At 43.2% G+C, this 19,266-nt stretch overlaps 1 protein-coding gene across 1 annotated transcript in view; it reads left to right on the top strand.

The window, feature by feature from the left end:
• Positions 1 to 19,266, top strand: part of ccdc82 (coiled-coil domain containing 82) — a 96,365-nt gene that overhangs the window by 38,267 nt on the left and 38,832 nt on the right. Inside the window, exons 5-6 of the mRNA XM_041199488.1 lie at positions 5,304 to 5,428; positions 9,053 to 9,223. Coding sequence (XP_041055422.1) covers positions 5,304 to 5,428; positions 9,053 to 9,223 — 296 coding nt within the window. The remainder of the gene's footprint in view (positions 1 to 5,303; positions 5,429 to 9,052; positions 9,224 to 19,266) is intronic.

Below are 19,266 nucleotides of genomic sequence, written 5' to 3'. Positions count from 1 at the left end.
GATACATGGGAACACCACCACCTGCAAGTTCCCCTCCAAGACACACACCATCCTGACTTGGAAATATATCGCCATTTCTTCATTGCCAGTGCATTTCCAGTCTTTAACTCTCTTCCTAATAGCACTGTTGGCTTATGAACACCACATGGATTACAACTTTTTTTTTATTCAATCATGGGATGTGGGCTTTGCTGGCTGGGCCAGCATTTATTGCCCATCCCTAGTTGCACTTGAGAAGGTGGTGGTGAGCTGCCTTCTTGAACCACTGCAGTCTATATGGTGTAGGTACACCCACAGTGCTGTTAGGAAGGGAGTTCCAGGATTTGACCCAGCGACAGTGAAGGAACGCAGATATATTTCCAAGTCAGGATGGTGAGTGACTTGGTGGGGACCTTCCAGATGGTGTTGTTCCTTCTACCTGCTGCCCTTGTTCTTCTAGATCGTAGTGATTGTGGGTTGGAAGGTGCTGTTGAAGGAGCTTTGATGAATTCCTGCAGTGTATCTTGAAGATGTTACATATTGCTGCTACTGTGCATCAGTGGTGGAGTGGGTGAATGTTGGTGGATGTGATGCCAATCAAGTGGGCTACTTTGTCCTGGACCGTGTCAAGCTTCTTCAGTGTTGGAGCTGCACTCATCCAGACAAGTAGGGAGTATTCCATCACACCCCTGGCTTGTGCCTTGCAGATGGTGGACAGGATTTGGCAAGTCAGGAGATGAGTTACTCGTCGCAGGATTACTCATCTCTGACCTACTCTTGTAGCCACAGTATTTATATGGCTAGTCCAGTTCAGTTTCTGGTCAATGGTAACCCCCAGGATGTTAATAGTGGTGGTAATGTCATTGAACATCAAGGGGCGCTGGTTGGATTCTCTCTTGTTGGAGATGATCCTTGCCTGACACTTGTGAGGTGCAAATGTTACTTGCCACTTGTCAGCCCAAGCCTGGATATTGTCTAGGTCTCGTTGCATTTAGACATGGACTGCTTCAGTATCTGAGGAAATTGCAAACGATGCTGTGCAATCATCAGCGAACATCCCCATGTCTGACCTTATGATGGAAGGAAAGTCATTGATGAAGCAGCTGAAGATGTTGGGCCCAGGACACTACCCTGAGGAACTCCTGCAATGATATCCTGGAGCTGACCTTCAACAACCACAGCCATCTTCCTTTGTGCTAGGTATAACTCCAACCAGTGGAGAGTTTTCCCCCGATTCCCATTGACTCCAGTTTTGCTAGGTCTCCTTGATTAAATGCTGCCGTGATGTCAAGGGCAGTCACTCTCATCTTACCTTGGGAGTTTAGCTCTTTTGTCCATGTTTGAACCAAGGCTGTATTGAGGTCAGGAGCTGAGTGGCCCTGGCTAGACATCAGTGAGCAGGTTATTGCTAAGCAAGCACCGCTTGATAGCACTGTTGATTACCCCTTGCAATCGTTTACTGATGACAGAGAGTAGACTGAAGGGGTGGTAATTGGCCAGGTTGCATTTGTTCTGCTTTTTATGTACAGGACATACCTGGGCAATTTTCCATATTGCCTGGTGGATGCCAGTGTCGTAGCTGTACTCGAACAGCTTGGCTAGGGGCATGGCAAGCTCTGGAGCTCAAGTCTTCAGTACTGTTGCCGGAATGTTGTCAGGGCCCAAAGCCTTGCACGATCCAGTGCCTTCAGCTGTTTCTTGATATCACGTGAAGTGAATCGAATTGGCTAAAGTCTGTGATGCTGGGGACGTCCGGAGGAGGTTGAGATGGACCATCCACTCTGCACTTCTGGCTGAAGATTGTAGCAAATGCTTCAGCCTTATCTTTTGCATTGATATGCTGGGCTCCCCCATCATTGAGGATGGGGATACTTGTGGAGCCTTCTCCTCCTCCAGTGAATTGTTTAATTGTCCACCACCATTCACGGCTGGATGTGGCAGGACTGCAGAGCTTAGATCTGATCCATTGGTTGGGGGATCGCTTAGCTCTGTCTATCACTTGCTGCTTATACTATTTGGCATGCAAGTAGTCATGTGTTATAGCTTCACCAGGTTGACTCCTCATTTTTAGGTATGCCTGGCTCTGCTCCTGGCATGCCCTCCTGCGCTCTTCATTGAACCAGCGTTGATCCCCTGGCTTGATGGTGATGGTAGAGTGGGGGAATTGCCAGGCCATGAGGTTACAGATTGTGATTGAGTGCAATTCTGCTGCTGCTGATGGCCCACAGTGCCTCATGGATGTTCATCTTGAGTTGCTAGATCTGTTCAAAATCTATCAGCATGGTGGTAGTGCCACACAACACGATGAAGGGTATCCTCAATACAAAGGCAGGACTTTGCCTCCACAAGGACTGTGCGGTGGTCACTCCTATCGATACTGTCATGGACAGATGCATCTGTGGCAGGCAAGTTGATGAGGATGAGGTGAAGTGTGTTGTTCCCTCACCACCTGCTGCAGACCCAGTTTAGCAGCTCTGCCCTTTAGGGCTTGGCCAGCTGTGGTGCTACCGAGCCACTTTTGCTGACAGATGTTGAAATCCCCCACCCAGAGTACATTTGGCCCCCCTTAATACTTCCTTCCTGTGGTGTTCAACATGGAGGAACACTGATTTATCAGGTGAGGGAGGGCAGTATGTGGTAATCTGCTGGAGGTTTCCTTGCCCATGTTTTACTTTCATGGATCCAGAGTCAATGTTGAGGACTCCCAGGGCAACTCCCTCCTGACTGTATACCACTGTGGGACATACCCAGGGGTGATAATGGTCATGTCTGGGATATTATCTGTCAGATATGATTCTGTGTTTCTTGGCTAGCCTGTGAGACAGCTCTCCTAATTTTGGCACTAGCTCCCAGATGTTAGTAAGGAGGACTTTGCAGAGTCGACAGGATTGAGTTTGCCATTACAAAAACAGAATTACCTGGAAAAACTCAGCAGGTCAGGCAGCATCGGCGGAGAAGAAAAGAGTTGACGTTTCGAGTTCTCATGACCCTTCAACAGAACTAGATGAATCCAAGGAGAGGGGTGAAATATAAGCTGGTTTAAGGTGTGGGGGGGTGGGGGGGTTGGGGGGGGTGCAGTTGGATGGGGGGAGAGAAGTGGAGGGGGGTGGTGTGCTTGTAGGGACAAGCAAGCAGTGAAAGGAGCAGATCATCAAAAGATGTCACAGACCAAAGAACAAAAGAACACAGAGGTGTTGAAGTTGGTGATATTATCTAAATGAATGTGCTAATTAAGAATGGATGGTATGGCACAGAAGGTATAGCTCTAGTGGGGGTGGAGGGAGCATAAAAGATTTAAAAATATTTAAAAGTAATGGAAATAGGTGGGAAAAGAAAAATCTATATAAATTATGGGAAAAAACAAAAGGAAGGGGGAAGAAACAGAAAGGGGGTGGGGATGGAGGAGGGAGATTCCAGTGTCTTGGTGTAGTTTGACTGAATGCCTTGCTAGGGCATTTCAGAGTCAACCACATTGCTGTGGGTCTGAAGTCACATGTAGACTAGACCAGGCAGATTCCTTCCCTAAAGGGGTATCAGTGAACCAGATGAGCCTTTACAACAATGGTTTCATGGATTGCCATCCTTAGACTTTCAAGTTCCACCATCTACCAAGGCGAGATTTGAACCTGGGTCCCCAGAGCATTACCCCAAGTCTCTGGATTACTAGCCCTGCAACAATACCACTGCGCCATCGCCTGCCCCGTTCAAGAAGGTGGCTAACCACCACCTTTTCGAGGGCAATTAGGGATGGCTAACAAATCCTGACCTAGCTAGTAATGCCTACATCCCACAAACAAATAAAAAAAGAGTCCTCAGCAGTGCCTGCTCACTGTATCCCAGCATTCGTCAACAGAGAAGAGGAAGTAAAGGAGAAAACTGGGAAAAGAATTGAATGATAATTGGTTACAATAACATAGTCAAAATGTTGAAAGGTCAATAACCTGAAATGTGAACTCTCTTTCTCTCTCCACAGATGCTGCCAGACTGCTGAGTATTTTCAGCATTTTCTATTTTTATTTCAGATTTTCAGCATTTGCAGTATTTTGCTTTCGTGCTACTGAGGAATTTATGCAGGTTATGTTACTTAGTAATCTCTACAGGTTATGTTACTTAGTAATCTCTACAGATTATGTTATTTAGTAATCTCTACAGGTTATGTTACTTAGTAATCTCTACAGATTATGTTACTGAGTAATCTCTACAGTTTATCTTTCTGTTTGCCCAGTATAGAGTTTGTGCTCCACAAGCACAAACCCCATTTACCCAAGTCCAGAGATTTTAGGTGCAGGTTGACAAGAGCCAACATTTAGGGATGCTGTTGTTGTTAATCAAATCAACAAGATTCTGGTAACATCACCATTTGTAATTTTTCTATCTTTTCCATCTTGATATGAATATACCCTGCTGTTCCTTCATCATCACTGGGTCAAAGCTCTGAAATTCATTCCCTAGCACCATCATTGGTGCACCGTCAGCACAAGATCTGCAGCAGTTCAAAGAGAAGGTCCACCAGTGTCACTTTTTTAGACAGGGACAGACAAAAGAGTCGCTCACATTCTGAGAAATTTTTTTAAAGCATGCAATTTACCAACACACAGCATTGGCAAACTTTTACTGCTTGTCCAACCGGTACCATCCCTTTTGGACCCTCAGTTGCAGGGTAATCTAGAACTATGAGAGAAGATTACCAGTTCCCTGTGACATAATTACCCCTACAGGTCTATATTATGTGTGTCCCTCCCTTCTATAGCCTGAGACATTTTATGTGTGAAACTTCACAAAATTCATATTGAATGGTCAATAATCAACAACGATCTGGTGACCATAGACATGCATGGCTCTGGTATCTCAGATTTTAATAATTTTATGTTGGATCGTGGAAGTACCTAGAAGCCAAAGCATAGTAGTTTTCACAAAAGCAAAATAATGCAGATGCTGGAAATCTGAAATAAAATCAGAAAATTCTGGAAATACTCAGTCGGTTAGGCAGAATCTGTGGGGAAAAAACAGCATTAACACAATATCATATGAAATAGGAGCAGGAGTAAGCCATGCAGTCCTTCGATCCCGCTCTGCTATTCAATATGATCATGGCTGACATTCTGACACTACTTCACTTTCCTGCTGGCTTCCCATTTTTTTGATTCCCTGAGAGAGCAAAAATCTGCCCATCTCAACCTTGAATATACGCAACCACAGCCCTGACAAAAGCTCTCCGACCTGAAATGTTAGCTTTGCTTCTCTTTCCACAGACGCTGCTAGCCCTGCTGAGTATTTCCTGTATTTTCTGATATTATTGTCCTCTTTACTGTGTGTTCTAACAGAGGGAAGCAGGAAAAAGAAATACGCACAAGAAATGTTGAAATCACTGAATCATTTCGATGACCGGTGTATTGAAATACGTCTTGTAAACTTAAGGACAACGAGTCGATTGAAAAAACGCTACCAGGTCAGTTTTAAGAATGTAATTCTTTTGTATTTTCTCTGTATATCAGTTAAGGATAGGATTAAGCTTATACATACTACCAAATGTCCCACCTCAGGCTGTCTCCTTGCTCAAATAGCCCAATGACACTCATTGCTGAGGGTCAAACATGAAGACAAGTCCTTGGGTGAGGGATTGTGCTGTGAGGGACTATGCAACTGTAATATCATGAAAGTTGCCTTCTTGAGAGAACAGATAAAAAGACAGAAATGGAATTTAGTAGGATGGAATTTCTCTCTAATATACTTCCTCTGTCCATTCCAGAGACCTGTGTTTTGGACAAGATTTATACACTCTTGATTTACAAGTTCTGGTCCACTATGACATTGTTTAAAATGAATCTCCAGTGAAGCATGTTATTTATAAATCATTATATCACATCTAACCAATTGATTCGGTCATTAAAGGTATGAAATGTATTGACGATTGCTTCCAGATCACTTTCTCACTGGATAGAACAGTCACCATCAATGTTGACTCCCAGGCTATTGATGGTGGTGGGGGGATGGTGGGGGTGATTCAAGGACTGCCCTTGTACTGATGAATGCTGGACCGATCACTGCCTTATCCGATCTGCCATCTCCATCAGCCTGGCTCTCAAACAACGGAGGCGACAGAAGCAATACTGCAAGAAAATTAACGTTGAAGACCTCAAAGATCTCACCTAGTGGCTCTTCCCAGTTAGCACCTCACTATAAACTTCTCAATCTCCAGCCACCACGAGTTACAGTGTGCCCATAGTGCCTGCTCGACACTGACGTCCACCATTACAAGCCTGCAAAGAGCTTGAAACATCTTTCTTGGACTCGAACGCAAGTTCTGTCGAAGGGTCATGAGGACTCGAAACGTCAACTCTTTTCTTCTTCGCCGATGCTGCCAGACCTGCTGAGTTTTTCCAGGTAATTCTGTTTTTGTTTTGAAACATCGAGTTTGTTGAAAATGACTAAGAGATACAGGACCTAACTAAGCATAAACACGAAGCTTTCGCAGACTGGAAACTTCACCACACCTTAAGAGAAGTACAGCAGTCCTACAGGCTGCTGAAGGCAGCCCTATAGCATTAAACCCACAGCATAAAGAACAAATGGTAGATAGAAAGAGCACGAGAAGTCCAAAAACTCACAAAAACCTAACAACATGAATGGTTTCTTCAGTGAACCAGTGAACAATCAATAATAGTTTCATGCTCACCATTACTGAGACTAGCTTTGAATTCCAGATTTATTAACTGAATTTAAAACCCACTAGCTGCCAAAGTAGGATTTGAACCTGAGTCTCCAGAACTTTAGCCCAGGTCTCTGGATTACTAGCCCAGTGATATAACCACTATGCCACTTCTGCCATACGGAAGATCATTGCAAGAATCCTCCTCAACCGCCTTCCCAGTGGCCAATGAACTCCTTGCAGAGTCACTAAGCGTTTTCATCCATAGGGAAGCATCACAGACATGATTGAGGCAAATTCAAAAAAAATGCAAGGAACAGAAACAATTTTTGTACATGTTCTTTTTCAACCTCACGAAAGCCATTGACTCTGTCAATTGTGAAAGCTCATAGTGTGGTCTCCTCAAATTTTGCTGTCCTCAGAAATTTGTCACCATCCTCTACCTACTCTACCAACAGAATTACCACAGACTCTGCCTCAATGAAAATAGAAGTCAAACAAGGTGGCATCATTGCACTTATCCTTTTCTCCATTTTTCTCACTGCAGTCCTGTACCTCACCTCCAGCAATTTACCCACAGGTGTGGAGATAATCTACAGAACAGACCAGAAACTGTTCAACCAATGCCGGCTTCAATCTAAAATCAAAATCACTCCAACCTCATTCATTGAGTTTCTGTATGCCTTTGACACTTGTGAGTGCACTTACTCAGAAACAGAGCTCCAGGTCATTGTCAACTCCTTCGAAGCATATGAGAAAATGGGCCTTTTGCTAAACACCTGGAAAACTAAGGTCCTCTTCCAACCAGTCACGCAACACAACACTCCCTTGTTGATAAAGATCAATGGTGAGATCCTGGAAAATGTGGACTGTTTTCCATATCTTGGGAACCTCCTTTTGGTGAAGGCAGATAATAGATGACAAAATTCATCATTGCCTCCAATGTGCCAGTTGAGCCTTTGGTCAACTGAGGAACAGAGTATTTAAGGACGAGGATCTCAAACCACATAATAAGGTAATGGCTTACTGGGTGGCAGTGATCCCTAGGCTCCTATATGCTTTGGAGAATTGGACAACCTACGGCAGAGATTGGACAATCTAAACCAAAGCACAGGAGAAGTACTATCATCGGTGCCTTTGGAAGATCCTCCAAATCCGGTGGCAAGAAAGTTGGTCCAATAGTAGGCCCCTCTCCCAAGCCAACGTTGCCAACATGAAGGCGCTGATCATTCAAAGCCAGCTGCACTGTGTGGGATATGTGGTTCATATTTTTTTATTAATTCATGGGATTTGGGCATCACTGGTTAAGCCAGCATTTATTGCCCATCCCTAATTGCCCTTGAGAAAGTGGTGGTGAGCTGCCTTCTTGAATTACTGCAGTCCCTGTGGTGTAAGTACACCCACAGTGCTGTTAGGGGCAGGAGTTCCAGGATTTTGACTCAGCGACAGTGAAGGAACAGCGATATATTTCCAAGTCGGGATGGTGAGTGGCTTGGAGGGGAACTTTCAGGTGGTGGTGATCCCATCTGTTTGCTGCTCTTGTCCTTCTAGATGGCAGCAGTCGTGGGTTTGGAAGATGCTGTCTAAGGAGCTTCCCCAAGCAACTGTTCTACTCGGTACTCGGTCAAGGCAGGATATTCCAAGGAGGATAGCGTAACCCTTCAGAAATTTCCTCAAAACACCCCTGAAGAGGTTAAACATCCCCACCAATTCATGGGAGTTTTGTGACCGACCAAAATGGAGAAGATTTTTTCAGAAGGCACTGAACGCATCGAGAGACTTCGGTGGGAGGACACAGAAGTGAAGTTGAGGCATTGGAGGGAGCGCAAACCTCCCAACACTTCACCTGCCCGACCCTTCAAGCACCACCTGCCTAACATGTGCAGAGTCAGCAGATTGGACTGATCAGCCATCTCAGAACTCATCAAACTGGAGTGGAAGCAAGTCATCCCCAATCCCAATGGACCTTCTAAGAAGAAGAAAATAGCAGTGATCACACTTTAAAAAATTACTTCAATGAATGTAAAATACTTTGGAGCGTTCTAAAGTTATGAAAGGCGCTAAATAAATGCAAGTCTTGTTTTTTTTTCATTTCTTTTTATGGCAACCGACAGGGAATAATGTATGTGGCTGCAAGGTGCAGGAAAAAAGTTGAGATCTTTGCTCCAACTAATTCCACTCTTTGTTTTCTCACTCAGTCATCTCACATAAATAAAACCCTTTATCATTAAATTTGATATGAATACATATTCTGTTTGTTTTTAAAGAATGAAGAGTTCTGTGCCAGCAACTGATACACCCTTGCCATTCTACTCTGATGTGATTCTTGTGCTTCTTCAGCTTCTTTTGTTTTGTTTAAAATAATGTTGGATTTCACCTAGCTCTTCCTATTCAATGTTTTATTTCTTTTTATTATTTTTATAGGAACGTGTAGATTGTTACCCTAAACTGCAAGTAAAAGAAAATCCAGGCTTCAAAACATCTTGTCAGGCTTGTGAGTTGCAACGCTACTGTAGATTTACAATTACCCTATCAGGACAGCTATACGATAGCAAGAGTTTGGAACAAGACAACTTCATGTCAAGTGACAAACAGGTAACCCAAAGGGATACAGTGATAAAGTATGAAATTCACTGGACTAGTGATGCAGAACCCAGGCTATTGCGCAGGGTACATGGGTTCAAATCCCAGCATATCAACTGGTGGAATTTACGTTCAATTAATACAACCTGGAAAATAAAGCTAGTTTCAGTAATTGTGAGCATAAAACTATCATCAATTGTCATAAAAATCCCTCTGGTTCATTTAGTGCCCTTTTGGGAAGGAAATCTGCCATCCTTACCTGGTTTGGCCTGCATGTGACTCCAGACCCACAGCAATGTGCCTGACTCCTAAGTGCCCTCTGAAATGGTCCAGCAAGCCACTAATTTCAAGGGAAATTAGGGATGGGCAAAAAATGCTGGCCTTGCCAACAACATCCCATCAAAGAATTTTTAAAAACCACAATGTTGCGTTGTTAAGGAAGCTATCACAGCTCTGAAAGTCTTGCAAGAGGGACAAACTCTGTGTACTACAATTATGATTGTACTTAGATACACTAACCAATGATCATTTTTTTGTAAATTCCCTCAAATGAATCCATAGATGGCTGGAAAGATCAGAGAAATGACCATCTCCCTCTGCTGGCTAATTTTGTAGCTTTTTTAGCTGATGCACAGTGACTTGAAAGTTGCGCTAACACAGTTAAAAAAAAGTAGCATCACAACTAGGTTTGAACTTTTCATCAACCATTATCCACTTACACAGACACACACATGCACACACACACAGGCGCATATACACACATGCACGCACACATACACACACACAGACCAGACACACAAACATGCACAGACACACAAACACACACACACACATACATATATACAGACACACACAAATACTCAAATATACACCCCCACCCCCACACATACACACACTTACATATATACAGACACATACACAGATACAGACGCATACATACAGAAACACACATACACTGATTCACACAGACAGACACACAGATGCACAGGCGCGCACACACACGCACACACACATAAATGCACACAGATATTCACAATCACACACACACACACACATACACACACACAGGCACGGACACACAGATGTACATCCAGAAACACATATACACACACGCGCAGATACACACATACACACCCACACACATACTCACACACATACATACAGATACTCACACAACCACACACAGATACGCACACACACATACACACACACATTCTCTCTCTCTCACTCACACACACACACGCACACACACACATACACATTCACACACACACACACACACACATACACACAGCCACAAACATGCACACAGACAGACTCTCACATACACAGACACTTTCTCTCTCACACATACAACACACAACACACAAATGCAACACACACACATGCACACAAGCAGGAGTAGTCCATTTGGCTGGTCAAACCTGCTCTACCATTCATTACGATTATGGCTGATCTTGGGCTTCAACTCCTTTCCTGCTGGCTCTCCATATCCCTTGATTCCCTTTGAGACTAAAAATCTGTCTATCCCAGCCTTCAACATACTCAACGATAGAGCAACCACAACTCTGTGGGGTAGAGAATTTGAAATATTCGCAACCCTTTGAATGAAGTAATTTCTCCTCATCTCAGTCCTAAGTGATCATCCCCTTATCCTGAGGTGGTGTTTTAGATTCCTCGACCAGCAGAAACAATCTCTCTCTGTCTACCCTATATTAAAACACCTTCAAAATCTTTTATGCTTCAGTGAGATCACCCGTCATTCTTCTAAGCACCAGGGGTAGAATTTTCCCCCCGTTGGCGGGGGGTGGGGGGTGGTGTTGTGCGTGAGCTGGCGCAGAGTCGAACAGCGCCCCCGATCGGGTCCGCACTGCCATTTTACGTGGGCAGACCAATTAAGACCCACTGAGTGTGATGTGCACCCGGAAGTGTGTACGCTCCCTGTGCGGGCGGGAGGGGGGATTCCCTGAGTCGGGAGTGCGATGTTTTGAGCACGCATGCGAAAGAGTACAGAAATCTCTATGCCTCAGAGAGATTAGTTTTAAGTTTTAACAGTTCAATTAAGTGTTGAAAAAATGTTTATGACATGTCCCCTCGTATGAAACTGTCACATGAGCTGGGACATGTGCATTAACTTCAATAAAAAATTTTGAGAAAATTTAAAATCATTCATGAAACCTCATCCCGCCCGTGCAGCTCCAGTAATTATTTTAATTGTTAGTTAAATGGCCTTAATAGGCCTTTGACAGTTCGGCGGGCGCGCAGCCAACTTGGCTGCGTGCCCACCGAACTAAAAATCTAAATGACGCACGGGGACATCGGGACGCATGTCTGACATCACCCTGTGTCATTTTACGCCTCGGCGAGTGGGCCCCACCCCCGCTCACTGAGCCAAAGATTCTCCCCCATAGAATATAGACCCAATTTACTCAGCCTCTCCACAAGACAACCCCCTCATACCAAGGACTAATGTAGTGAATCTTCACTGTACTGATTCCAGTGCAAGTATATCCTTCCTTAGATATGAAGACCAAAGCTGCACACAGTACTCCAAATGTGGTCTCACCAAATCCCTGTACAATTTTAGCAAGACTTCTTTATCCCTGTACTCCAATCCCCTTGCAATAAAAGCCAACATGCCATTTGCCTTCCTAACTGTGTGCTGTTTCTGCATGCTAACTTTCTGCATTCCTTGTACCAACATACATACCTAAGTCTCTTTGAACAACAACATTTACAAGTTTCTCACCTTTTAAAAATATTCTGTTTTTCTATTACGGCCAAAGTGAATAACTTCACATTTCCCACATTAGACTCCATCTGCCAATTTGTTGCCCACTCACCTAGCCTGTCTATATCTCTTTGCAGCCTCTCTGTGTTCTCCCCAAAGCTACCTTTCCAGCTAGCTTTGTATCACCTGTAAACTTAGATACATTACCCTCTGACTCTTTGTCTAAGCCATTAATATAGATTGTAAAAAGCTGAGGCCCCAGCACTCATACCTGCAGCACTCCACTAGTCACAGTCTGCCAATTAGAAAATGGCCCATTTAAACCCATTCACTGCTTCCTCGCTGTTAACTAATCCGCTATCCATGCTAAAATATTACCCCCAACTTCATGAGCCCTTACCTTGCCTCTTAACCTTTTGTGCGGCACCTTATCGAATGCCTTTTGGAAATCCAGGTATACTACATCTACTGGTTCCCCTTTATCTGGCCTACTAGTTGCATCCTCAAAAAGCTCTAATAACTTTGTAAGACAGGATTTCCCTTTTGTAAAACCATGTTAACTCGTTCTAACCATGCTATATTTTTTGAAGTGCATTGTTAAGACTTCCTTAATAATCAATTCCAGCATTTTCCCAATGACTGGTGTTAGGCTAACTTGCCCATAGTTCCTTGTTTTCTCTCTCCCTCCATTCTTGAAAAGTGGTGTTACATTTTGGAAGGGAATCTATATTTTTAGATTTTTGCCTGTGTGTGCTTTAGGTGTGGAGCCATTCTAAGTGGGAGTAGTTAACTGGATATTGTAACATTAAGGTGCAGAATGTACCCAGCTTTGTTATATCAGATCCTGCCACAGGGCAGGTGCAGAACTCTTCTGGGAGATGTTAATAAGTCCCATAGCAGCTCATGGGCAGTGAACAACAGCCTGTGGGCAGCAGACAAAGAGGAAGATCGACCCCATGCAGCTGTAGGGACTTGCTAAGGTTAAGGCAAACAGGACGTCATGGTGAATTTCATCGTACTTATTGAAAAGCAGGATGGCTTTGTCAGTTGCGTTGATTTTTCTGGAGAGGAAAGATTTGTCCCTGAGTGTTTTGCAATAATTAACCAAGGTTACATTGATAGCATTAACAGAAAAGTTGAAGATTAAGTTAAAAGCCGGGGCTAAAACTGCAGCCATGATTGCGGTAATAGTCAGCGCTTGGAGTTAGAAGAAGAAAAGCCTGACACAGGTATAATGCAGCCTGAGTTGACTAAAATTTAGTTGCAGATGAAGCAGCTTGGAATAGAAAGAGATAGAGTAAAACAAAAGTTTGAACTTGAAAAAGAAGAAAAAGAAAGAGCAAAATAAATGGAAATGCAAAGGCTCGAACTGGAACTCCAGAGAAGAATTAGCAATGGAGGAAAGAGATAAAGAAAGAGACAGAGAGTTTCAAAGAGAAAGGGAAGAGAGATGGTTTGCCCTGGAAAAAGGAAAGCTTAGGTTATGGGGCGAAAGAGAGGCTAATAGTTTGGGTGATGAGCCAAATCCAAATTTTGGTTGAACAAGGAACCTTTGCCTAGTGCCTGAATTCACTGAGGACAGAGTTGAGAGATCTTTTATCTCATTTGAAAAAGTGGCTACAAAAGTTAGGGTGGCCAAAGGATACATGGGTCAGGGGAATTCCCGCCAAATCTCAATGGATGTTTTGTTAGTTCGCCAAATTTTCTGTCCTACCAGCGATGGGACCCGCCACAGGACTCTAATTTTGCAGAGGGTTTTAGTGGGGAAAACAATTAATGTTTATTCTACTCTTTCGGAAGAACAATCTTCAAATTATGAGACAGTTAAAACTGTGGTACTTAATGTTTATGAGCTTGTTCCTGAAGTGTATCAATTAAAATTTTGGACTTTTTAGAAAGGACCAAATTAATTTCCCAGGGAGAAAGAAATATGGGGCTGGTAGTTTTGAGCCCTGAAACCTGAACGGAATCTAAAGAATGTAAGAGAGCTAATGGTAATGAAAGTATTTCAAACAGCATCCCAATAGCCATCAGGTTACACATGGAAGACTGTAAGGAGACTCTGGAACATACAGTACCAGTAAAGGAAATGGGTGTTAAAACTGTGATAATAGTACGACTGAAACATGCTCCCTCATAACCTATAAGAATGGGGTATATAGCTCAGGATAGCCAAGGGAGTTTTTCCCTAGATACTGATGAAGCAAATCAGGTTACTGGAGTGATATAGGTTTAGTCTCTAAGGGAGAAGTATTTCCTTACTCCTCAACAAAAGTAAGCAAATTAATATTTTGAGAGACACTGGCACAGCTCAGTCATTGGTGGTGGCTGGTGATATTATTTGTATTTCAGATGGCGTGATAAAAGAAGAAATATTAATGGGGGTATTCAGAGGACTCAGAATCTGTTTCCTTGTACAAAGTTAATTTACAAAGTTTTAGGAAATATAGTATTAAGTACATTATATGTGTATTTGTTAGGAATAAGCTGTAGCTTTAAGTTTAATATATATATTTTCTATTTGTGCGTTAAAAAGGTGAAACCTGGGATCTAGTTTCATTCTAGAATGGAGACAGCAAGTCTAAACTCTGTTTGTATACCTGCATTTTTAATGAGTTTTATGACCCTCGAGGTGGAGAACTGTGTTATCACGGCGAGGGCAGGGGCGCGGGGTGGAGGTGTGGGTACTGGTTTAGGGAAGTTAAAACAAAGTAGAAAAAACAGTGCTTTGCCTAGTAAAGGGGTACAGAGAGACAGAGGAAACCAGAAAATTAGTTTCAGCTCAGTTGAAAGGAGTTGCCAGCAGAAGCAACATATGAGAGGAACAGATAGCAAGTCCCAAACCAAAGTTCAGTTGGTGATTATGCTCTAAGGTTGGAAGCAACTGCCAGGAGAGGTTGGACAAGAAGGAGCTGCAGGAAGCAGGTTTCCTCAAAGAACAGAATAAGGAAGTCCCATGAAGACCTTCTAGCCAAAGGACAAGGATGGGAATCTGGAAAAAGATCTGCTTTAGTGGAGATGAAAGTAAGGAGTGAAGACCAAGGCTCCAAGCTTAAATGGAGAAAGCTGCAGGATGCAGACTTAAAGCAAAATAGGCTTCCAAGAAGCCAGAAGATCCAAGGAGACAGCCAAAGGTCTGTAACTCTTTACCATGGACATGTGAAGCAATGGCATTCTGTTGGCACGACTGAGTATCTGAGAGAGAATACAAGGAGGGCAAAGCTTGAATGCACGTGGTGATATATGGGAGAGGAATATTAGAAGGAGAGTTCAAAGCCCTGGAGGTAGGCTCTTGCAGAAAGCATCTGAGAGAAAGTATTGTTTGGGAGAAGATTCCAAAGTGAGTTCTTACAGAGTGGAGATTAGAAACCCTCATGTGACAGACAGAGTTCAGTGAGACTGGTTGACTCATGGTGTGACAAGCGTTTGGGGGGAGTTGATGAGAGATCCATAGCATCTGTTTGGGGTGGCATCTGTCACTTGGTTTTAAAGTGTAGTGTGCCTGAAAACAGGTCACCTATTGGTTTACATGGACTGTGTACTTACTGTGAACATTAGAGTTTAAGATAGTTTTTTAAACTTGTGTTATCCTTACAAATCTGTATATATCCATAAAGGTATAATTGTGGGTGAAGATTATTGTAATATAGTTCCTCTTTTCTTGCTTGATAAATGTTTTCTTCTTTTGTTAAAAGTTCATCAGCTGACTCCTATGACTCTGTTCAGTAGACACGTTCTACGTTTCTAAACAAAAAAAATAAAAGTTGTGATCATCAAGCCGGATTCCACCCTGGGACCTGACTTGTCCAGTAGTAACATCAGCTGGAATCAGAACAGAAGTGATTAGTAAACAGAGTTGTTATTGTGGGAATTGTTCTTAGTTTACAGATGGAAGGGGTAAATTTTATATTGGGTAATGATTTGACAGGTACAGGCAGAAACATGCTGGTGACTGTTGCAGCAGTTGTCAATCATGCTGAACTTGCCAAACTCCCCAGAAGTATTGTGGCCAAACTCGAGAACACTGATAGAGCGACTGGTGGAAAAATGACTAGCCCAGGGCCAAGTAAAGTTATATCAGAGATTTTTAAAAATTATTTTCATGGGATGTGGGCATCACTGGCTCAACCATCATTATCGTCCATCTCTAGTTGCACTTGAGAAGCTGGTGGTAGTGGTAAGCTGCCTTACTGAACCGCATGTAATATAGGTACATCCACAGTGCTGTTAGGAAGGGAGTTCCAGGATTTTGTCTTAGCAAAAGTGAAGGACTGGCGATATATTTCCAAATCAGGATGGTGTGTGGTTTGGAGGGGAACATGCAGGTGGTGGTATTCCCATTCATCTGCTGCCCTTGTCCTTAAAGGAGGTAGAAGTTGTGGGTTTGGAAGGCGCTGTTGAAGGAACCTTAGTGAGTTGCTGCAGTGCATTTTGTAGATGGTACACACTGCTGGAATATCAAGAATGCAAAAATGTCAAAGGCCACATGAGGAACTTTCTGTACTTAAAGAGCGATCGAAGGATAAACTGATCAGTGCAGAGAGCCAACTTTCATGGACAAAAGATGGGGTAGATAATAAAAAGGAGAGCTGGTTGGAACAGCTGAGCACGGTCTCATGAATGAGGTTTTGAAATGTCTACATGATAAACTTGTGGAAGCAAATTCCACAAAGATAGATCTTCAGTTAAAACTTGATGAACTTCAAGTATCGGAGGTCTCTATTATCTTGAAAAACACCTTGAACAGGAGAAACAAGTACTGATGAATCAAAACAGTTGGTTGAATGTAAAATTTCAAAACAAAAATTTTCAATGAAAAAGACCATGACCGCAAAGTGACCCTGAAAGGTCAAGGACACTTGATACCAAATCAAAAGTGCTCTTCAGTGTTGAGACACAGGATTAGCAGCTGGAATCCAGGCATATGGATGTTCACAGAAGATCCTTTAAAGCCCCCAAATGATTGGAAAGTTGTGGTACTTGGATTGTGAGGAAGAGTCAGAAATGTTGGAAAGAAAAATAAAAGTTAAGAATGAGGAAGCTGTTGAAAATAATTAATTAAGGCACGTTCTGAATAGGATCAGGAAATATTGAAAGATTACAATATTTAAAGAGCAGACCAAACAGGACTATCACGCCTCTCTGCTTGAGCATAAGAAGCATCTGAATGATATTCTGACAATGGCTAAGGAAGATTTTGACCAAGGGAAAAATGAGCTGTTGGCACCAGGAGAGGTCATTTTGAACACGATAACTCAAAAGGAGAATTTAAAATGTTCATATCTGAAAAATGAACTTAAAAAGGAAGATACGCCTATAGTTAAAGAAGAGGGCAACAATTTGACTGTGGCCTTAGCTGAAACATTATTTGCAGAGTTAAAGAAAGGGCAAAGGAGAAAACACAGGCTCCAAGTAATGACAATTCTATTATGTTTAAATCCTGCTAATTCTACTTGTCATATGTACTTGCTTTTGTTTTGGTTATGTTCTTATAACTCCGTAAATACCATATGTGTAATTGTGAAAAATGAAAAGGTTACCTGTATAATATGTAATAAGCTATTTGTTAAAGGGGTTTATGATGATAAGCATTTTTTGTAAAGAAACTGTAGCATGAATCTTCTGGTCAGTGAGCGGGGACAGCTTCCATTCGCCGATGCATAAAATGACGCGCGGTGAGGTCGGGCGTGCGTCCCAACACTACCGCGCGTCATTCTGATCTTCAGTTTGGCAGGCGCGCACCGGAATCGGCTGCACGCACACCGAACTGCCAAAGGCCATTTAAAAACCAATTGAAATCATTAACAGGGCTGCCCATCCAACCTTAAGATTGGCGGCAGGCGAAGAGCCCAGGCGGCCTTCGCATTTTTCATGGAGCCTCATCCACGGGCAGGACGAGGTTTCATGAAGGCTTTATAAATTAAATTAAATTTTTTATTGAAATACGTAAACATATTCCAGCTCATGTGACACAGTCACATGAGGGGACATGTCTGAGTAATTTTTTAAATTAATTTTTTTCCATTTTTCATAATAAAATTACTCTCCCTGAGGCAGCTCCGTGCCTCAGGGAGATTTCTGTGCTCATGCGCGCAAGAGCTCAGGCCCTGACTCTCCCTCCTCCCCCCTTGATTGGCCCGCCCATGTAAAATGGCAGCGCGCATCTGATTGTGGGCAGCAATCGGCTGCATACCGACTCCCGCCCAGCCCGTACGACAGGGAGAAAATTCTCCCCTGTAAAGCCATTGCAAAGAAACCAAGAGGGAACCCATGTTTTTGGATTGTTGTCTGTGTGTTTTTTAGGCGTGGAGCCATTGTAAGTTAGCACCTGTGGGAGTGACCTTTGGTTAACTGGATATTGTAATATTTAGGGTATATTATGTACCACGCTTGGATACATCAGATCTTGCCTTAGGGTAGGTGAGGAGGGAGAACCCTGTTGGGAGATATTAACAGGTCACACAGTAGTGCGTGGGCAGTGAACAGCAGCCTGTGGGGAGCAGGCGAAGAGGATGGTCAGCTGTCCCTTCCTGTCCCCACTCTGCTTGTCTTGATTCACATTGCTACACTGTTCCATTCCCTCAACATTTTTCTTTGGATTTCTAAATATCCCTTAATCCAAACTCCACCTCAACACCTCCGCCACACCCCTATTAGTTTAAAGCCTTGACCATGGCCCTATTATACGATTGGCCAGGGCACTGGTCCTAGTCCAGTTTAAGTGGAGCCCATCTGAACAGAATAGCTCACTCTCCCCTGAGCACTGATGCCAGTGCCCCATGAATCAAAACCCCTCCTTTCCACAGCACTCCCTGAGTCACACATTTAATTCTCTAATCTGCTTGACCTTATGCCAATTGGCACATGGCTTAGGTAACAATCCAGAAATGATTACCTTTAATGTTCTATGTTTTAATTTGTTACCCTGACTCCTTAAACTCTCTTAGCAGAACATCATTCATGGTTCTACTTATGCCGTTGGTTCCCACATGGATCAAGACAACTGGATCCTCCCCCTTCCACTTAAATTCCTCTCCAGCCACGAGGAGATGTCCTTAACCCTGGCACCTGGCAGGCTATATAACCTTTGGAGCTCCAGATCGCAGCTGCAACCTGGAACAGTATCTATCCCTCTGGCTATACTGTCTCCTATCACATTCCTTTCACTTCCCCCATTTAAACGGAATCCTTCACCATGTTCAATCTGCTCATCCAACCTGCAGTCCCCTCCTCATCCACACAGATATCAAGCACCTCATACCTGTTTGACTAAGTCAGGGGCCGAGGCTCTTCCATCACGACCTGCTCATTTCCCATACCTGCC

This window comes from Carcharodon carcharias, chromosome 11 (assembly GCF_017639515.1).
Source record: "Carcharodon carcharias isolate sCarCar2 chromosome 11, sCarCar2.pri, whole genome shotgun sequence".
In the NCBI taxonomy this organism is placed as follows: Eukaryota; Metazoa; Chordata; class Chondrichthyes; order Lamniformes; family Lamnidae; genus Carcharodon; species Carcharodon carcharias.
The sequence above is the reverse complement of the archived record's forward strand: the minus strand, read 5'-3'. Positions and strand labels throughout refer to the sequence as shown.